The sequence below is a fragment of the Pagrus pagrus genome, assembly GCF_965226575.1.
Source record: "Pagrus pagrus genome assembly, chromosome: 16".
Classification (NCBI taxonomy): domain Eukaryota; kingdom Metazoa; phylum Chordata; class Actinopteri; order Spariformes; family Sparidae; genus Pagrus; species Pagrus pagrus.
Genome location: NC_140200.1, coordinates 20,400,465 through 20,422,140, shown reverse-complemented (window position 1 = coordinate 20,422,140; position 21,676 = coordinate 20,400,465). Strand labels below are relative to the sequence as shown.

The 21,676-nt window shown below is 39.3% G+C and overlaps 1 protein-coding gene across 1 annotated transcript in view; it reads left to right on the top strand.

The window, feature by feature from the left end:
- The window catches only part of msraa (methionine sulfoxide reductase Aa), a 40,195-nt gene extending 20,412 nt beyond the window's left edge, over window positions 1–19,783 (top strand). The window contains exons 3-6 of the mRNA XM_084377740.1: window positions 191–310; window positions 6,599–6,703; window positions 8,212–8,318; window positions 19,086–19,783. Coding sequence (XP_084233866.1) covers window positions 191–310; window positions 6,599–6,703; window positions 8,212–8,318; window positions 19,086–19,256 — 503 coding nt within the window. The 3' untranslated portion in view covers window positions 19,257–19,783. The remainder of the gene's footprint in view (window positions 1–190; window positions 311–6,598; window positions 6,704–8,211; window positions 8,319–19,085) is intronic.
- The last annotated feature ends 1,893 nt before the right edge of the window (window positions 19,784–21,676 follow it).

Here is a 21,676-nt window from a genome sequence, read left to right as displayed (position 1 = left end):
AGCTAGTAAAACCTGAAGTTATTCAATTTGCAGTTATGTATGACAAAGAAAGACAGAGAAAGTGTAAAGGTGATTCAAATGATTAATTAAGATTGGTAAATACTTCACAACTGTGATGCATAGTGTGGCCCGGCCCTCTCTGTGCTCTAATGTTAAAGGTTTGTCATACTTTTGATATCTTTTCTTGAAGGTATGGGCTGCTTCTGGGGAGCAGAGAGGAAGTTCTGGAGACAAAAGGGTGTGTATTCCACCCAAGTGGGCTATGCAGGAGGGTACACACCCAACCCCACCTACAAGGAAGTCTGCACAGGTAGCTTCTGCATACACGCACACACACACATACACTGACACATCTCAACACTCACCTCCAAAACTAGTGAACATCCGGGGAATTGATGATTGATGTCGGTATCGAGGTGGTCAGCTGAATAATAAACTGGACTGACAAATGCACTTTGAGTTAAGGGCAAAAATCCCACAAACACCCAATAACCAGGCCAGAACAGACTGGATTTGCTGAGTAGATCGAGGTCACTTGGAGTGTCATTTGAGTAACAGGCAGAGATCCACACACTGGTTAAGAAGACCAGCTCTGTCCTAGAAAGCTGCCTTGACTTAGTAAAGGCAGTGGCAGAAATGAACTCCCGGGCTGAGAAGAAGTTCCACCCTGAGTTTGGCGTTACAGCGATGGATTGCACAATAGGGATTTTTTTCAGCCGATACGATTAACAGCATGTTTGTTGTTCTCTGTTTTTATTGGCTGCTCACAAAACAACTTTAAAGGTGCATACCACCACCTACTGTGTGTAGATGCTGCATTTCTTAAGTCGTCAAAAGCAATGGGCTTCGTATTATCGGCTACATTTATCCACTATAATTTCTTTATCTGCTGATAACCGATTATGTAAATCTTCCATTATTGAGCCGGTAAATTATCTGTTCAATATATATTGTGCATCCCCATTATGGCCATCGCCATCTTGTTTTTTGGAACCAAAAGTGACCATATTTGGACAAGAGGGTGGAGCCGGGAAGGATATCCTGATTGGATCTGACTGAGAACCCAAGGAAGCGCTGTGGTAGTGACTTGTCAATCACAAGGTAGCCACCCCTTAAAGCATACCCTGCTTTATCATCCATTTTACTCAAAATGGGACCTTAATTTACTAAATGAACATCGTGTTGTATTGAAGAAGACTCTAAACTACAGATTGAGGCCATAAACTCATTAGGAAACTGTTTACTGAGGTAATACATCAAGTGAGAAATAGGGTAATTTTCTCATAAGCTTAGATAGAATCTGACTTCTCCTTGCAGCTGGTGGCACTCCACCTCGGCTTTACTTTTCAGACCCAGAAACTCGTCGTTCCATCCTGCTTCAATCACACTTTACAATCAACACTCCTCCCACCACACGCACAGAAACTGACAACTTCATTCATGTGTGATATAAATGTATACTAAACTGTGCACGTTCAGTATTTCCTGTGCAATAATGTGAATTCAACCGGTGCGTCTGTGGACTTCTTATTATATCTTCTTCTTGCTACAGTACTGCAGTATCCCCATTCCTGCTGTAACACTGCAATTTTTCCCGCGGTGGGATTAATAAAGGATTATCTTACCTATCTTATCTCACAGAGTGTACTGGGCAGTTTGTTGTCTACTGAGAGTCAATAGATTGTGGAAAACAAGACACACATAAACAGAAGAGTGAATAATTTCCCCCAGGCCCTATTATACTGGGGCATGGATAAGGCTGCTATTGATGCCTGACCACTCTGAGCAGACTGTGCTTGTGTGTGTGTGCGTTTATTTGTGTATTTCTGTGTGATGCATGTCCAGACCTCCCCGTGATTCCTCCAGCCAGCCAGTACAGAGTGAATCCATCATTAGACCTGCACCACCACCACCTGTCTCTGTTTCTTTCTAACTGAGTTGTATTCCTCCAGACACTTAACATAAACAAATTACTGTCAAACAGGCTGAAAAGTTTCGCCGTTGCATTAATATTTTCTGTGCTTACTGCCCATGTCGGTGCAGCAAGATAACACACTTCCAGTCATGGGTGAAGACAGCAATTGTGTAACTGTGAAAATGATACTGGGCAAAACACGACAAATTTAATGATAATGAATACAAAAATCAGTTAAAGAAGCGATGCCATAAATTAGAGTATGACCAAAGGTTTTTCTTAGGCCCAGAAGTGCTATTAGCTCTGTTTACCATCTTACATTAGCATGTTAGCATTCCAACATTTGTTAATTAGCAATAAACACAAAGTGCAGCCGATAGCAGTGTGGGTATTTTTAGACAGAAACCAAAGTATTGGAATTTAATACTCTAAGTTCTCAAAGTTTTGCTGTAGGATTTGTGATTTGTCTGACGATGGAGTTAAGCAACCAAATCTACCTGTTTACAGATGAGGCGGACAACTTTGTCTATTCCTAAAGGTTAGACGAAGTGAGAGTTGATCTATTTTAAACCCCTCACACCACCTTCCCCAGCGTTTCCCTGTGGTGTTAATTGTTGCCGCTCTCCCCAGGAAGAGCGCTGGGCTTTGAAGCCAACTTTTGTTGTGGCCAAACTGTGTACATTGTGAAAGGAGCGGCTGTGAAACGGTGGATACATTTCTTTGAGCGTCACAACCTCCGCAAAGTGACTTGTCTTTCACTATCATAAGTTAAGCCATTCGGTCCAATAAAATTGGGAAAGTCGAGAAGACCCACAAGATTAAATTATTTTATTTCTATATTAGTGAGATGGCTCGGTTTGGTGGAAGTCTCTAGTGCTAAACAAATCTATGGGCCCCATAACACCATAACAACGTTCTTAAGAGTTTCCACAGTAATTCCAGTTGTTCCATTACCTGGGGATAGTGACCGGGTGAAACAGTGCCTCTTCCTGTTATGGTTACACAATTGCAGACACTCCTCCAGTCCACTCCTTCAATCCAGCCTGGTGGCAGACTGGATAGCATAGTGAAAGCAAGGTTTATAGGGAACCAGTCTACGCATGGATGGAATCATTTTTCTACAGCTGTTACACTGTGCAATTAGTATTTAGTTCAGAATGATAAGTTAAATCAAAAAAGTTGTCTATTGCCTGTTTAAGGTAACAGCACTAGTATTGATGACATAACATAATCCCCCACTGCTCAGTCGTTGTGTTGTGCAATAAATCTTAAATCTTATTAAATGTCTACAACAAGTTCCATGGCAGTCCATCCGGAGACATGTTACTTAAAGCCACAAAGTCACTCTGCTTTATGTTCTGCAGGCCATGATTGCCTCGACAAAATTTGATGACAATCCATCCAGTAGTTGTCCAGATAGAGTCTCTTTTAATTCTTGTGGGCCGAAATGATGAACTGATTGACAGATATTTTAAAGATGGTAATGATAAGAAATATACTAGTTAGTTAGAGTTATATGGACACATTTCATCCAGGAAGCATCCACTGACCCAGTTTTCTTGCATTTTTCTTGCATTCTGATTTGGTAAATCTGGGTGAAGTAACACATGAATATATGTGTAATGCTTGAGAACACGAGCTGAGTGTGTGATTTGTCTGTGGTGGAGCATTTTCAGCAACAAAACTCACAGGTCACTTTCTATTGTAGGCATGCATTTTCAACTGCTCTCTAATTTTCTGCAGATTTGGTTGCTTCACGACACGACCAACAATCTGTAGGATTACATTTTGTATAAAAATATATCTGTGAACTTCATACATTTCATAATTCCATTCCTGTGAAGCAGAATTGTGGCACACATTTTGCCTATTGTTTAAATAAACCATAGATTATTTATTTATTTATTTATTTATACTAAACTAGCCTGCTGGTCTCTTAATACTCCTCTGCTCTACACAAATTGTTTCATTACCAACTACATGTGAACCTGGTTTGAACTGCTGGATGTTTGTTTTTTAATTAGCACAGTTTTTTTTCACAGAGCGGTGAAACATGACTCTAATCATCTCCAGGAGAGACGGAAAAAAGAGAAGATTGAGCTTCATATTCATTGTTGGTTAAATATTGACAGTCGGATCCGTGTCGGTTCAGATTGTGCTGATTAAATTTGCACGTTTTTTTTTATTTTTGTATAAAACAGGTAGAATTACGAGATTTGAAAGTCCTCCCACACTTCTCATTATTCTTCTCATTTGCAGTTTTTGTCTCTCATTATTTTCAAAGCTTCACTTCATCTCCAGTCAAACATGATTATTTTTACAGTGTTATAAAACAAACTGAAGAGAAATATCACAAAGTAATTAATACCATACTAAATAATAAACATTCGATTTTAACAAAGAATTGAAATAATAAAGTCAATCAATTAATACGTCTTCTATCAAATATCACTTACATATCATTTCATCATTACATCATTCAATTATTAAGCCTTAATGCTTTTATTTGTGCTGATCGAAATATGTCCAAGTGTCGGAAACTGACAGAAAATTTGCATGAAATACTTGCTTAAATTAGTATTTTCCTATAATTCTGTGTTAGTCAGAGAGTCAGTGAGCCAGTTTTTGACTGTTATATTTCAAAACAATGAATTTATGTTTCGTTATGGCAACATTCAAAGTGGAAACGGACAGCTTTTCCCACCTCAAGTGGTTCAAAGTGGCATTATTGTTGGCCCCACTGTCGCAAAGACAACCAGTTTTTCTCAAGACAGAATGAAATGTGAGTTTAGAGATTCAGTTAGTCTTTCATACAGATGTAAAAGCAGATAAAAGTGGTGACAGGCTGGCAACCCTCATTTTCCACTCTTTAGCATTTCTAGTTTGCGTTTAGCTGGTGAACATTGTGGAGAACTTAGCCGATAAAGAGCCAAATACTATATTTTTAACTTGAGGTGGTGGTGACGAAAGCAGAGCTTAAATTAGAGGAAAGATTGGACTTCCCTTCATCATGTGGTGAGAAACACGACTCTAAATGAATGATAATGTTGCTCAATAATCTTACCAACACATTAGCTACAGTTATATCACCAGGAGACTTGTCAGTTTTGTGTCAAAAATAATCAACAAATATTGTTTTAAATGAACAAAAGGGTTTTCTAGAAAAAAACACTCGATACTCAATACTCAAGGAAAAGTACCAGGAAGATTGTGTTTGGTATTGATATCCCAGCTGTTTTATCAGCTTTAGTTTTAAAAAATGTATGCTTTATTGTAATATTTGCTGTTGTTGCTTTAGATCTAATCATCTTCACTCTCAGGGTTTTGTTGGATCTGTACATGAGACTCGCGGTTAACTATCAAACACACACGCTGTCAAATAGTCAGTTGCTCATGTGACATAATGAGAATGTAAGATACGATTACAGTAAATTAACATCATGTGCACAACAGCTCTGCAGCGTCTTCCTCTGCTCTGCTTCCAACCACTACTACTTTATTTCTGGTCCTGTCCGAGATGAATTTATTCCTGCGAGATTGGCCCGGTGAGGCATTAATTTAATATCGACCGCTGCTTTGTCTCCATTCGCCAATATCTACTGTAGGAATCCATAACTCCTGATATTAAAAAAGTAATAAGACAGAGAGAGAGAGAGAGAGAGAAAGAGAGGAGTGGAGGTAGAATGAGGGACGAGAGGAAGATGAGGTGCAGAGTAATGGGTCACACTCATTACCAACACCAGCTGCTATCAGTCCGTCTGCAGGACTGATCATTTGTGATGGTCGAACATTCAGCTTCGGACTGAATGATTTGATATGTTTCTAAAATCTACAAGCATTTGCTCCAGACACAGTCTTCATCAGCAGCTGTCATGGACATTTAGTGGTCAAGCTTTCTATTAATCTGAGCACTTTTAGGGCTTTTGTATCCATGTTGGCTTAAAAGTTGAGCTCGATAGTTTGTCTTGACCTTGTAAACAGCAGTTGCCAACTCTCAACTCAAGGTCCACTTGTTCTGGAGCTTTCTACCATGAGCATTTCCAGGGCTGTTTGAGGGCATCTCAACAAATAAATCCTAATAATGAAAAGGTTGAACATGTAAAGTTCCATCATGATTGGTCAGTGGTCTGGATGAAGCGAGTAAGTTGACCTTGAGTTGAGCTTGTTTTGTTAGCTGCAAGAAGAATTTCTTAATATTTTTTCTTACATTCATTTTCATACAAAGGGGACGAAAATGATGGATTGCACCTTTTATTTGAAAGCTCAATACATGAAAACATCCCAGAAAGAAAAGAAATACTTGTAATAGAAAAATGTTCCTAAGCTGAGCATCTGAGGAATCTCAGACATTTGTGATGAAAGCCACATTCATATCAGTTGATTAATCGTAGGGCTGCAATGAATGTTTATTTTTATTATTGATTTATCTGATGATTCATCACGTAGTCGACAAAAGTGACGACTTCAAATTGATTATTTTGTCCAAAACCCAAAAACTCTTCATCTGCTGTCTTAAATGATGGAGAAAAGCAGCAAATGCTCACATTTAAGAAACTGGAAGCAGCAAATGTTTGACATTTTAGTTGAAAAATGACCGAAAGAACATTAATTCTAATTGTTAACTATTTCAGTTGACTAATAGACAGTAAACACACATGAACTCACTGGTGTTGTATTTTGCAGGTATGACAGGTCAAACTGAGGTGGTGAGAGTCGTCTTCCATCCAGAGAAGATCAGTTTTGCCAACCTGCTCAGAGTTTTCTGGGAGAGCCACGACCCGACTCAAGGTACGACCTCAGCCACAGATACTGTACACTCATAACCAAACTCCTGAAGGAGAACAGAGAGATCGTTTCAATTGATGAACTTAATGAAAGAGTGCTTTAATACAGGGAACACTACAAATATTTAAATATTTTTTCCGCTTCCCTTTTCTTTGATTTGATGAAATTATATTAAATAGCACCAACAACAACAATGGTTTGGATGGCAGAGGAACTTAGTCACAAGTCGTATATTATTCATGTGCTGTACCTTTGGTGGAAATCTTAATAAGAACAAGACTACAAGTCTGATGCTATGCTAGCTATGCTAATTTTAGATTTTGGAAATCGTTTGATTGATATTTTTATTCTTGCACCTTCACAGAGTTATATTTGCACTCCTAATCTAAATTCATCCAAACTTGTCCTGTCTTAGCAATGAGACTGCAATACTCATTACACACCAGAAAAGTGTGTAAGCATTGGATGTTAATATGCTGACAATTCAGCATGTCGGTGAAGATTTTTGGTCATCCGGGTCATTTTACCTGCAAGTGCTAATTGGAGGTTATCTGGAATTACTTTAAATTCATGAAGACCCTCCTTCATGAAGGAGGAGAGTCCAGTTCAGTGTTGCCCTTAGCACGTCTAGATAAAACCTTTGTACGTTTAACATGTTAAGAAGCTAACAATAGCATTTTAACATGGTCACAGTTCATTTGTTGACAATATTTAACAACATGTAGCATATTTAATTGCTAGCATACAAGTATTAGCATCTTAACATGTTGATGTTTATCATGTAATTCGTAGCATGTTGACTTTTCAACAAGCTTATTTATAATGTTACAGTATTAAGCAACATTCAGCATTCAACATTGATTGCTAGCATGCTAATATTAGGATGTTCACATGTTAATGTTTGTCATAAAACAAAATTCCCATAAAAACAAGTTAATTCATACATAAAAATGTAGCTTCATAATATGTTGATGTTTATCATGTAACTCGGTAAAACATGTTAGCATGCTAATTTTAGCAAACACAGGTAAAGCCGATGAGAATGTGTTAGTTTTAGTTGAATCTTGTCATGATATCAAATGTGGAAATTTGACCTGTTGGTCGGTCACAAGATCACCAACGTCATCAGAGCTTAAACTCTGTGGATCATAAATGTCTGTAACAAGAATACTTCATGTTCGGTGTTGTGTGGGATTGACAGATTGACTGACCTCTAGAGCCACACTACTCGCGTGACTCAAACCTTTGAGCAAACCAAACATGGTGTTTGACAGTCTGACAAGCTGACGCTGAAATGATGAAAGGATACGTGATGAAATGATCAGCTCACAGTCAAAAACAGCTCTCAGTTCTGCCAAGACAGACAAGTTATATTTTTGGAAATGCTGTCAGCTGTTGTTTTCAGATGATGTGATGCTGCTTCTGCCAACAACTGAAGACGAAGGCTCCCCACGTCAGCTGAAATTTTCATTTTCACATTTGTGCGCGTGTGTGTGTGTGTGTGTGTTCAGGGATGCGACAGGGGAATGATGTTGGGACGACGTACCGCTCTGCTATCTACACCTACACAAAGCAGCATCTCGACGAAGCTCTGGCCTCCAAAGATGAATACCAGAAGGTACACACATATATTCATCCATCAGTCCTCTCTTCTCTCTCCATCTCTCTTTCCATACAATCTGGACTCCTCTTTTTTTCCTCTGACTCCATTTCCCAGCATCCCCCTCTGCTGCCCATCCCTCTTTCTTTGAGTCTCAGAAACACTCAGAGGTTTTTTGGCATCAGCAGATGAATGCTGAAATATAATTGATATCTGTGTGTGTGTGTGCGTGTTTGCCATATATGTCCATATGCTTTTAGAGTCAAAACACACACACACACACACACACACACACGAAAGATGTTCACACACTCCCTCTGTTGAACTCTCTCCCGCTGAGACTTTTGCACCACTATCCCACCAACAGGGCTTGTTGCCATGGAAACTGACGAAGAGGAGGTTACTCTATTCTTTTCTATTCTATTCTAGTGTAGTCTGGTCTTCATTAGACTTCCTTTTCTCTCTTGATCACCCCTCCTTTTCTTTCTAAATCTTTTCCTCGAGCAGGATTTGTCTCTTGCAGTCTCTCTGCTCTTTGTTTTACTCGTTCTCCCTCCATCGCTGCTGAAGTCTCTGAACTAATCGCACACTGTATTCATGATCTTATGGAAACAAAGTCTGGTTCCTTGGTTGAAGCACTTGAGTAGATTAACAACCAGAAAGCGTCCCACGGAGGAAAAACATATCCAAAAGACGGCTTTTCAACGTCTTTGACAGCGTTGAAAGACGTCATACATCATGCAGCAAAAGCTGTAGGGTGGATTTGAACTTGAAGCATGCACTTTACCAGGGGAGCTAATCATCAGCTTCATTAAAGACCATGTTTTGTCATCCAACCTTGGAACATCAGCCAACTGATGAAGGTCGAATGACCAAAACATGGTCTTTAATAATGATGAATGACTCACCTGGAAAGGTGCAGGCTCGGGGTTCGAATCCACCCTGTAGCTTTTGCCTCATGGAGTAAAATTTGGCCGTCATAAAAACTTTCATTTTAAACCACGAGAAGTTCTGTAGACATCTGTAACTGGAGTTCGAATTATGTCTAAAGAAACATGATAAAAACTAAAATTTTGAACAACGCTGTATAAAACATAAATAAAACAGAATGTGATAATCTGCTAATCCTATTCTGGCTGTACTGTACTCAGGAGAAAACAGTACAAAGACAGTAGATTTGAGACATTTATCGTTACTCTGGTTGTACAGGTACACTCGTGAGAAAATCTTTTGTTTACAGACTCCACTACAGAAATAATTTGAATTTGGGACAGGGTCTACGCCATCCTAACTTCTTCAGTTATGACGGTTCTGTTTCCAATCCTAAAATAATTCAAATCCTAGGTGATAATATTCACCTTATTTTTGTCTCCTATGGATCACATCATGCACCCACACCCTCCATGCACCCAAATAAAAAAACGAACAGATAGTAAACCACAAAAGCGGCGGGTTGTCAACATTTTGTCGTCAAAGAGAAGTGCTGTAACTAACTCAGTAACCATTCATTCAAGGAGGCAGTTTCAGGTATAATTTAAATGATCCCCCACAACCCTGTAAAGGATGAGCGGTTGCGGATAATGAATGAGTGGTTTTATGTTGTTTATTCGACTGGTTCTGTTTCTTTGTATTTGCATGACATGGTTTTAATTTCCTTTTAAGAGTTATCTGTATAGTATTTTGATTAATTACACAGTACAAGCACCTTGTAACCTTGTTAAGAAAGGTGCCATATAATTAAATATTATTGTTACTATTATTATTATTAACGAGGGCCCTAGGTCAGTTTATTTTGATACTGTACATTTTCTGTTTGCGGCAAAAAAACACCAAAAAATGACACCAACATTTCCACGTATTTCCGTGATGTATGGGGGATGTTGAACAGACAGATTGCGCTGACTTTGTGAAGCACGTTCATCGCTGCTCCTTAGAGGATTAGCTATTTTAAATCTGTTGACACCCTGAGTATGTGTGGTATCATCCTGAGGTCAATATTTACATTTCTAGCTGGCAGCTCCGAGAATAGCACTTTTTCCTCATATGCATTGAGTTTCATGCGGTGTATAAATCTTTAGAGTCTTTAAAACGGATGTATACCTTCTAAAGCAGATCAGATTGCTGAAGCTGGTAATATCTGTGGTCCTCTGTCCCACAGAAAGAAACAGTTGATAGATTCTCTTCATCTAAACACCTCATCTCTCTATCAATCTCTCTAGGTTTTGTTTCCTCTCTCATTTTTTTCTCACCAGATTGTCTCCCCCACCCTCTCCCATCTGTGTGTGTGTGTGTGTGTGTGTGTGTGTGTGTGTGTGTGTGTGTGTGTGTGTGTGTGTGTGTGAGAGCAGTTGGCCTGTAGCAAACACACTCCATGCCAAACCATCTGGGCCTTAAATCTGTCCTCCACAAAAATCGCTTTAGTTGCAAAACTAGCGCACACACATATGCAGACACTGACTGTTCGGGTTTGTTCAGATTATGTTTTGACTCAGGTTTTTTTAAAAAACATTTTTTATATCTGTCACTATGTATATGGTGTGAGATCCTCTGTATCTGATGTTTTACGCAAAGCTTCGACATCTTTCATGCCAGAAAAGATGAGGGAATTTCAATAATTCAGAGAGAAAATGCATCATTTCCTGCGTACATTCATTTTACTTAACCTGTGAAATATTAATGAATTTGTGCTCCAAAAAACCCTTTGGTCGAGTCGTTCTTGTTGCGCTCGGTGGCTTTCTTCTCTTTGTCCCTGCAGCCACGGTGGCTACGGCCGCTAACGCTAACTACCCGCTCCTGAAACTGAAAAATGCATCACAGCAGGGAGGATTTTCCCAGGAAACACCTACCAGACACTTCCTGAATTTTTATTAACATCCACGCTGATGCTTACAGTCAAATAACATCTCCTCCTTCTTTACCAGCCTCATTTTTCATGCATGCAAACATAAAAGATGTAGACTGAAAGAGGTGATACACAGATGGAGGAAGAGAGGAGTTTCAGGCAACAGAGAGAGAACAGTGTGGTTAATTTGGTGTCAGGGTATTGACTGTGTTCGCTATGCCGCCTGGCTTGATTGTATTGTTCGCACAGAGAGTGATTGGGGAATTTGGTGTGTGTGTGTGTGTGTGTGTGTGTGTGTGTGTGTGTGTGTGTGTGTGTGTAAGGTACAACAGCACTGCAGAAAATTACCTTGCAGGCGGTTGTCTGCAGCATGAAAGGAGCCTCCCTTTTCTTCTCTTGCCTCCTACCCATCATTAGGGTGTGCACTGCGTCTAAAATGGCAGGTGGAAGTGGTAACAGTGTGTGTGCGTGTGTGTGTGTGTGTTTGCATGCTTGCTTTATGTAATAATGTGTGCTCGCTCGGTGGGTGCAAGCATGGGTGCAGAAGCAGTGTGTACTCATTGTTCTGGCATCTCTCTCTCTTGATGCACCTCTCCGGCTACGTTTTCTTTTCACAAACATTCATACATCTACGTCTGGACACAGAACAGCTGCTTTTCTTTCCTCTTTCCTTTCCCTCGCTCGCGTGTTAAACATGCCAGCTTCGCATTTTCTCCATTCCAGTTTTTCCCGTTCCTCTCTCTGTCTCGTGGGTGCTTATCAGCATTGTTCACATTTCCTTGCTTTAGCAGAGCAGTCAAGGTATTTGCATTTCAAATGAGGAATCTACTTCTCTGACATGCAAATTAATGGATGTGAATTATGCATTTATAGCAGGCTGCTAACACACAGCAGCAGGAGCCCAAACAAATGCACTGAAACGCTGAAAAGGCAGGGAGGATGCTTCTGGACTAGAATAATGGAAAATGTAGTGATGTTTGAGTGTCACAGGAAGTGTTGGATTGATGTCAGTGCTACTATTGTTAGCTTAAAGCTATCGATAGACAATATTCATTATCATAAAGGAATGGCTGAACATAATCTTTGAAAGATGGCTCTGAAAAGATTGTCCAGTTTTGGAGGAGAGTAGCTGTCGTCGACTTGAATTCAGAGCAGTTACAGTCGATTTCAACGGCAACCCAGAAAGAACGTGTCAAAACATTCATAGAAGGTTATCAAACCACTCCTGCCCAATAATTTACTTCTCTGACATTGATCTTGTTGCGGTTTATGGCTAATAAATCACTATACACTGCAGTAAATTCTACTTTGATGCGCGTTCTGAGTTGATGAGGGGATAAGCAAAAGTATTTAGTTTGTTGTGTTGACACTGTGCTCAGTCATCAAAGAGGTATAGAAGTACTTAGCACATAAAGGAACACTGCATCCTTAGTTTACTGCAAACATTAGGAATCACAACATGTGGAGATACATGGTTTTCACTGGACAGAAAGGATATTTATGTAATCAGAAGAGTTAAAACAGTCGTACCTAAAGCTGTCAGACAAATCTAGTGTAGTAAAAAGCACAATATTTCAGATGTAGTAGAAGGGTAAGGATGAATAAAATCAAACTTACACTGCACATGACAAAACATGCAGAAGGTCATTTGGAGACATTTGTGTGGCTGTTTCTCTGGGATCCTGAACGACCCACTGGTTTGTTAAGACCTGCCGAACCCTCAAGTGTATCTTGGGAAAAACCTTAATTCCATCCAGCCTGACTCTGAGCAAATCCAACACGCAGACATTTGTGGCTTAAAGGATAACTACCATTTTTTACAACCTGGACCTTATTTCTAGCAAAATATATTATCATTTACTCACCCAGATAACTTTGGTGTCATTTGGCATCGTTCAGACAAAATTAGATCCAGTGGAGCGCCGCTATATCCATATTATGCGAGTGATCCGGGCACCGAAGCGCAGCCTCTATGAGCATTATCTACCACGAAACTAGTTCATTTCACCAATATTTTGTTACGATACGCTCGTGCTATTCCCCTCTGAGTCCGGGCTCGTCTGTTGTCAGCATCCGGGGTCTGTAGGTTGACCTACTACCTCTGACCTGGAAGATGTCATCTCTGAGCTGCGCGCGCACCCGCGACAGCCGGCTTGTTTACCTGTAGCTGCTACTGCTAGTTTGTCCCCGGATGTTGATAACAGACGAGCCCGGACTCAGAGGGGAATAGCACTAGCGTATCGTAACAAAATATTGGTGAAATGAACTAGTTTCGTGGCGCTCACATTATATGGATATACGGCGCTACACTGGATCTAATTTCGTCCGAACGACTTCAAATGACGCCAAAGTTATCTGGGTGAGTAAATGATCATATTTTATGCTAGAAATAAGGTCCAGGTTGTAAAAAACGGTAGTTATCCTTTAAACTCATCGCAGACCACAAGTCATAGCTTCAACCATCACCAACGCCTTTAGAAAACGTGCTTTGTGTGCAGCTTTCGTCCTGTGAAGCTTGGATGCTTTAACTTCCGTTGGTGCTTCTGGTTGAAAACTAAAACTGTGTCTCATTTTGTTTCCTTAAGAAGCAAATTATGACAGACTCTGTGATAATACAGCACACTGATTTTAAAATCAAAGTGAAATTCAGTGAATGCTTTATTTGCAGTTTGCACTGCATTTCAGCTGCTGGTGTTTGCACATAATGTAGTAGACTTGTGGGGTTGATTTTAAAATATTCTGACCTGAACCTGAACTGTTTTTAAAGCACTATATGATTTTGACAAGTGCTGCTCTGATCTGCTTCTCTGTCATAAAGTCTCCAGATCTCTCAGGCCATCAGGCAGTAGTTTAATTTTGTTCTACAATACACATATCTAGAGGAAACTTGGTGAAGTCAGCTCTCTTTATCTGTTATAAATCCAGACTAAAGACCTTTGTTTGTATGAAACTATTTTTAGCAGTTTCTTTTTGAATGGTACAAAATAAATAAATGTAACAAGTACTCAAATGTTCCAGCCTGAATCATAATGTGCAGTCTCAGGGTGGCCTCGCATTAAGCTGTGGTGTCAGTACAGGAAGTGATGAATCAAACAGCAGGGAGTAAACTCCTGTCCATTAAAAGCTAAACTTGCCAACGTTAGATCCTTGGTGTCTTTCGTCTTGTTGGTATTTTCTGTTATAAAAGCAGCACAGACCCTCTGGGTTTGTTTGCTGATATCTTCCTTAACAACTTCCGAGTGCTGACGTCAATGAAGTTAAAATGGTTCTCAAACAATTACCCCTCACTAACTATTAGAGGCACCAATGTGTGAAATTACCCTGCACCACTTTAAGTCTGATTGTGTTTTTGTACTATAAATAAAGAGAGAACTTCAGTATTTCCCCGGAGAGCTCTTTACACTCAAACTGGAAGTGCATTCAGAACAGGAATTATGCTGTTTAATAAATCTGTCAGCAAAATGGATGCCATCACACTATTTTCTTTTATATATAGATCTACTTTTAGACTGCTGTTCTTTATCATCTGTCTTTTTTGCACTGTAGCTTTATATAGTTTTGTCTTCACTTGTCAATCACTGCCAGTTACAATGTGTTGCAATGTTTGTATACAGTATTTCAAATTATTCATATTTACAGACTAACTTTCTGTATTTACAATTCCTCAGTATGTTCTTCTTTCTGGAAATCAATCACGATGATAGTGATCAGAATTTAGAGAAGCTGAGAGAATAAACAAATGAAAACAAATCAGGACAATAACGAAGAAACTGGGAACAGTACAGTGTAGTAGTGTAATTAAAGTTGAAGGTCCTCATAAAGATATCCACACAGATGTCTATCCATATTTGTTTTGTCATGTCTGACAAAATGGTGGATGTAACAATGTTAGTTAAATGGAGGTATGTCAGTTGCAGAATACACTTATCCTGACAACATGGTAAAATTAGAGTTGCGTGACGTTTTGTGGTAAATGTAATGAAATGGTTGCAGTTTGGTTCAGTTTAGGTACTAGTCTGGATGATATGCAACTAATTTGAGCTGAATCGTTCACTTTTTCATAGAAGCATTAAACTTGGTACAGTTGTACAGTTTGGGGCCCTGAACATTTTTCAGAGATGGAGCCATCGCCAGAATGCCACGTGGCTGCCATGGCGGCCATTTTAATTTCCACCATTACTGAATTATGTATAGCATGATAACACAGAAAAGATGGTGTTGACCCCATTTTTTGATGGTCAAGGATTACAGTCACACCATATACTGTACATCATGAATTGTTCAGATTAACAGTTAATGTTGAATTCAGGTACGTTGTGATAACAAAACTAGATAGTCCAGATGATATGTCAAAAAATCTTTTTCATAAAGGCATGAAACTTGGTACAGTTGCACAATTTGGAGCCCTGAACATTTTCAGATATAGACCCGTTGCAAAAATGTCATGTGGCAGCCATGGCCGCCATTGTATATTACATCATAAACTGTTCAGGTGAAGGGGTAATGGTGAATTATGTTACACTGTGAGAAGGATGGGAACACACCAGCCATGATGCCCATTAACATGTTGACCCATGAGTACTCTGTAGTCCTTACTACATTATTACATGAGTTCTCAGTAACCATGGGTCAGACCACACCCATCTTCAAACGCCGCCTTCATTTTGATCTCACCTGCACACCTGTAAAGTTTCATGTCTGCCTCTTGCACAGTTATGGTGCTATTACATTGACAACATGTGTTCACAGACAGACAGACAGACAGACAGACATATCACCTGGCAGTACTCAAAACAGCTTCTGTGGCTGGTTCCCAAAACAGTAGGTGTCCAGGACAACATATAACAATGATGACACACATACACACACACACACACACACACACACACACACACACAAACTCCCAAGGTGAAAACATAACCAGCCACACTGTCATGTAATCACAGTATCTGAGAACCTTGGCCAGACTTTATAATAGTATCACATCTGCATGCACGTTCTGTTGTGCTTTTGGGAATTAACCCTGACAATACAGTGACTATACATTTTTATATTCAATTCAATATTTAATATGACCTTGGCAACTTAGATGAAAGTGACTACAAACAACTTTTATGTTTGTTGAATCTGGCGCTTTGTTTGCGCACCCCCTCCTAATGTTGTTAAGATCTTTAATCTTGCTAGACCCATTTAATATTGTTAATGCTATTTTTGATTTTTACACACACGTTTGCAGAATGCATAGCAATGAAGTAATGTATCCATTTGTAGCTATGAAAGACTGATATATATGTATGCAAAATACGATATCAACAATCAACATGGTATAGTTGTTTCACCGGACTCACTTCTCTAATGTCATCTGGTCCATTCCACCATTCACGTCACAGCAGGTGTGATCCCATTGCAGAATGGTCTCCAGTTTTATCGAACGTCATTTTTATCTCAACCACACACCTGCCACACATAAGTGGCCAAGGTCATATTGGGAGCAAGGCCCTTAACTGTTTGACTGAAAGCAGCTGCAGGAGGTAGAACAACAACAGTTAACCTCACCTTGACCTTTGAAAGCCAGAATGATCTTGACATCAGCTCATTGAAACAGGCTCTGAAAAAGCCCATTTTGTTTTTAAACATGCTCCTTGCTGCCTGTGGAAGTTCCAGGTCCACCCTCCTGGGTTTCAGGTCCAGTCCCTGAGGCCTGCATGACCTCTGGGTTTTCAACTAATGGACTGGATAGAGGAGTGGAGAGGGATGGTGAATGTGTTGAGTGAAGGAAACACTGGTGTCTGTCAACCTGTGCTAAGATGGATATGAGGCAGTTTGATTCTTTATATATTAGTAGATTGATCAGGTTTGTGAACGAGAGCAAATTAAATGTGATTCTTTGTTAATATTCAGTTTGTTCCATGAAAATGATCAGGTCTAAAAACATTCAATACAACAAAATTGTCACATCAAAAATATGTGAAAGTATAAAAAATAAGATACAAGATATGTTTTTTTAGATTAAATAATTGCTTATATCAGTTGCTCCTTTATCCTGATCTTTAGCATCATGATGACGCTGCTATGTTTCACTTGTTTGTAGCGTCTGAGGATGAAGATGTTCAAGGCTTTTTTTTGTGATTCTTAGTCCAGGAATTTTGCTAATTTAAAAAAATCAGTTGCAACTCCATAATCACAGGGTATGGAACGTATAATTAAGCTGTAAATTATAGTACGTGATAGTTTTGCAGTTGCGCACTCAAAATTAAATGGGGCATCCAGTTATTAAATATTTAACCTGAATACTCAGACAGTAATCGAAGCATCCCCGTGAAACTTTAACCAGATATAAACATGGAACAATATTGACACTAACTTCATCACATGCATATATGAATTAACATGTCTGGCTTTGCTGAGAGCTTCCTGTTTTTTTTTTGCCTCACCAGAAACATTTAATGTAGCCCGGTCAGAAGCTTTGGGTTTGTTTCCCTTCTCAGTGCACAGAGGGTTTTAGTAGCTGCCATGTTGCGAGGAAGAACAGCAGCTTTTTAGATAAAAGGCCTAACATGTAAACGTCGAACCCAATTTGGCTCCTCCGTCCTCCGTGATATGATCAAATGAGAAGCTTTGCTGTAAACATGCGTGCACACATGCTTAAAAACACAGCAGCACCCCTCGTTACACATTCATAAGTGTGTGTGTGTCTTTTCATGTGTCTCTTTGTCTTTTAATTTACCCACACGCCATCTGGTTGAGTAATTTTTATCACGAGGAGGAGAAAGTGTCATCACCAACTGATTCCACTGTGAATGTGTGTGTGTGTGTGTGTGTGTGTGTGTGTGTGTGTGTGTGTGTGTGTGTGTGTGTGTATAGTATGTGTGTGTTTTGTCTGTTTTCTTCAGTATCAGTACCTAGAGGTACTCATGTCTTTTGCATAAACACATGACACATTTCCTCTTTTTTCTAAGATGCTAATAAGCGTGAGGCCTTGACGAGAATTCAAATGATTCTTATGGTCACTTCAATACAGATAAATAACAATGGATACTAGATTTATGGAGTTAATGCTGATGTTAATGAGTGAAAAAATATATTGATGTATCGATATATACAAAAACACAATTTTTTTTAATGATCAAATATTGTTATCGAACACTTGTGACAAAGCTGCGTATGTAACAGAGGCAGGATATTTCACAGTTTAACAAACTTACTCCACTATTGGCCAACATACAACTGATACTGATATATCTGTGGTAGGTCAATATCGGCGGATAATATCTGCCAACCGATATATTGGTCGACTCTAATACAAACATAAATGTAAAAGTAGATAAAAAATGTTAAAAGGTCAGTATTTGGAGCAAAACAAAGGATATCTGCATTTGTTTTCCCTTAAAATCCCAACTTTAGGGGCATTTTAATAGGAATCATGAGAATTTATAGGTTTTCAGCATTTTAGAGATGAAATAGAACTTAATTTCCCATCATGCACTCCGTTCTTTTTCTATTTTCCCCCACAGAGATCACTGAAGGCTTAAAGGAGACTATCGTGTTCTTTTTCAGGTTCATAATTTTATTTTGGGTCACTACAAGAATAATTTACATGTTTTCAAGCTCAAAAAACACAAATCGGTTTTCTGAAACTGTCACAGAATTGACGGCGGGATTACTGACGAGGCGTTTCAGGAGCAGTGTTTTCCGTGGGAGAGAGGAGCTTCTGTTGGTGTGGACCTTTTTAACTTTCAACATAGTTTACATGCGCAAGAACCTGTACAGTATAACACAGTGAAGGAAAGGCAAAAAACAAAAAGGCATAATAGGTCTCCTTTAATCTTATTTCATCATTCTTTCATTTATTTTTCTCGTTTAAACCACAACAAATCCTTTGTTTTCAACCAGTTTGTGTCCTAGATCTATACATTTTGTGTCTTTGTCGTTGCTTCTTTCAGGAGCTGACAGACAACGGCTTCGGTCCGATTACAACAGAAATAGCCGAAGACAAGACCTTCTACTACGCCGAGGATTACCACCAACAGTACCTGAGTAAAAACCCTGATGGATACTGCGGTCTGAGAGGGACAGGAGTCTCCTGTCCAATAGAAATCAAGAAGAAGTCCTGATAGCCAATGAGATACAAGAACCATCTCAGGTCTATTTAGAAAGGATGCAATGATGGGATGATTTTTAAGTTTCAAAACGCTTTCAGATTCAAATTTCATATTTTAAATTATGAACATGCATTTATCTCACAAATCCAGCTGCTATATCTCTATGAAAAGAATCTGATCGTCAATAAAAAACTGATGACGGCTGTCAGTCTTCTCAGCTCTTTGCTAACAGTAATCATACCGGTGCCTCAAAATGTAATGCAACATGTCACTTTGGTGAAAGGCTTCACAGGAGATACACTCCTCGGTATATAATATAATTCAACCTGTAAGAGGGATGTGTAGAATGAGCAGATGAAATCTAGTAAAACTCCCACACAGTCTCATTTAAGAAGGAATTCAATTTAGTGTCAACAGAATCTGCGTTTCAGTAAGTTCATACTTTCATGCAATTTGAGAAGGACTTGCTTTGATTTTGATGCAGTTTGCTTTTCAAATGTCTGTAGAGGAATAAAACACAATAAAAGCTTCTGAAATCATCCAGTGTCTTTTCTAAGTGTTTTTACCTCTGCCAAGGAGGTTATGCTTGAGATGTATATCATAACGATATGCCTCACAGGCTTGTTGCTCGCAGCTAGCTAACCTCATTTTCTTTGCTCATGCGTTTTAAATTGTTTCCGTTATTTCACACACAGTCTACATTTAACCACGTCTACCATTTCAGCTGTTCTTAAAACAGTGATTGCTCTTGGCGCTCTGCTGTTCCAAGAGTCTGGTGCTCTGAATAACAAAACTTCCAGTGTGCCCCATGGGACCTTATTTTCGGATAACATTTGTGCAGAGTCAATGGAGAGAGACATTTTTTCTTTCATCTTAATTTGTGTTGCACCCTGAATCACATATGTTTGTCAATTTAAAAGATCATTTTGCAAGTCAAAGTTGATCATAAAGATGATGAAACACCGTTCAGTGAACTACATCGTCTCACTCATATCTACGTCACTACCAACACCAACATGGCCGTCACCTCAGCCCAGAAAATGCATTAAAGAATAGGTGGAGCAAATGGTAGCATGGAACTTTACAACTGTATAAAATTGTTTGAATTTAATAAATTATGAATTCTGCAGACACGAAGTCAATTTAATGTCAGATCAAAAGATTATCTCTGCTACCTGAACTAGCTGAATGCTATTATTTTCTCTTACTGGATTTGCAGCAGACGAGGTGAACCAGAGATTTTTCTACTTAAAATATATTCATATGTTTGTGTTTGCTCTTTTGTGGTGTGTGTGTGTGTGTGTGTGTGTGTGTGAGTGTGTTTGTGTGTGTTTGAATGTGTATGTGTTGTGTTTCGGGTGGGGGGGAGGTTTGGATGACCTCCTTCCTCTGATCTTCGCCTGAAGTAATGTTCCAGTCCGTGACTCATCTGTCATCGCTGTTAATGTGTGTTTGTACAGTGTATGTGTGTTTTGATGGTACAGCATGCAAACACACACACAGACACACACACACACCAGGAGGAGGAGAGTGTGTTCGGTGCCAGGCCCTCCAAAGCTTGGCATCACCATCACACGGATGAAAAAACCAAGAGAGGGAAGAGATCAGTCTCTTTGGAAATGGCAGAGCGCCATGTTGGATCTGTGCTGCGTTGGAGCATCTCCACCATGCAGGCTGCAGGACCACGGCTCCACCGGCTTTTCAAAACCAAAATCTGACCACTATTTTTGGAATCAAGCAGATGAAGGCTGAGATTTTGTGCAAATATTAAATGTATTAAACATGGTTAAAAAAAAAGAGTCAATTTTCAGATTTGCTCCTTTAATCTTGTCAATGTGTTTTTTGGTACATCCTTCAGTTGCATTGATCACTTCTATAATAAATGTGCGGTCAGAGATCTTGCAGTATACAGAATATCCATCACACTGAACGAGGATGACACCAGCTGGACTGGATCCCATTTTTAATAAAAGAGCAATATTGGCTCAAAATATATCAGTGTGACCCCCAACACACAAAACAAACCTTTCCTCTTTCAGGGTTTGTTGGTTGTGTACAGAACAATAATAACTCAACGAGCTCTGCGATTGTTTTGAAGAAAAGTCAGCAAAAGTTTTGTCTTTTAAAAGTGCAAACTCTCTTCCCTAAAAGTGTTTTCATAATTCTGAGAAATGACTCAATACTCTGGATGTAATTATTGGACAATATTCAGATAATGATCTGCAGGATGTGACGGATGATAATAAACCCAGGATGTGATGCTTGTGTGTGCTTGTAGAGATTAATTTCATAGAAGGTTTCACACAATTACTCAAACAATTTTGGCTTTCGGTTGAAGACACTGAGACCACAATATCTTTGAAGAAGTGTAGCTTCTTTCGTTTAATGATAAGAGGCCTTTTGTAGAAAAATGTGTTGGTTCAACCTACATC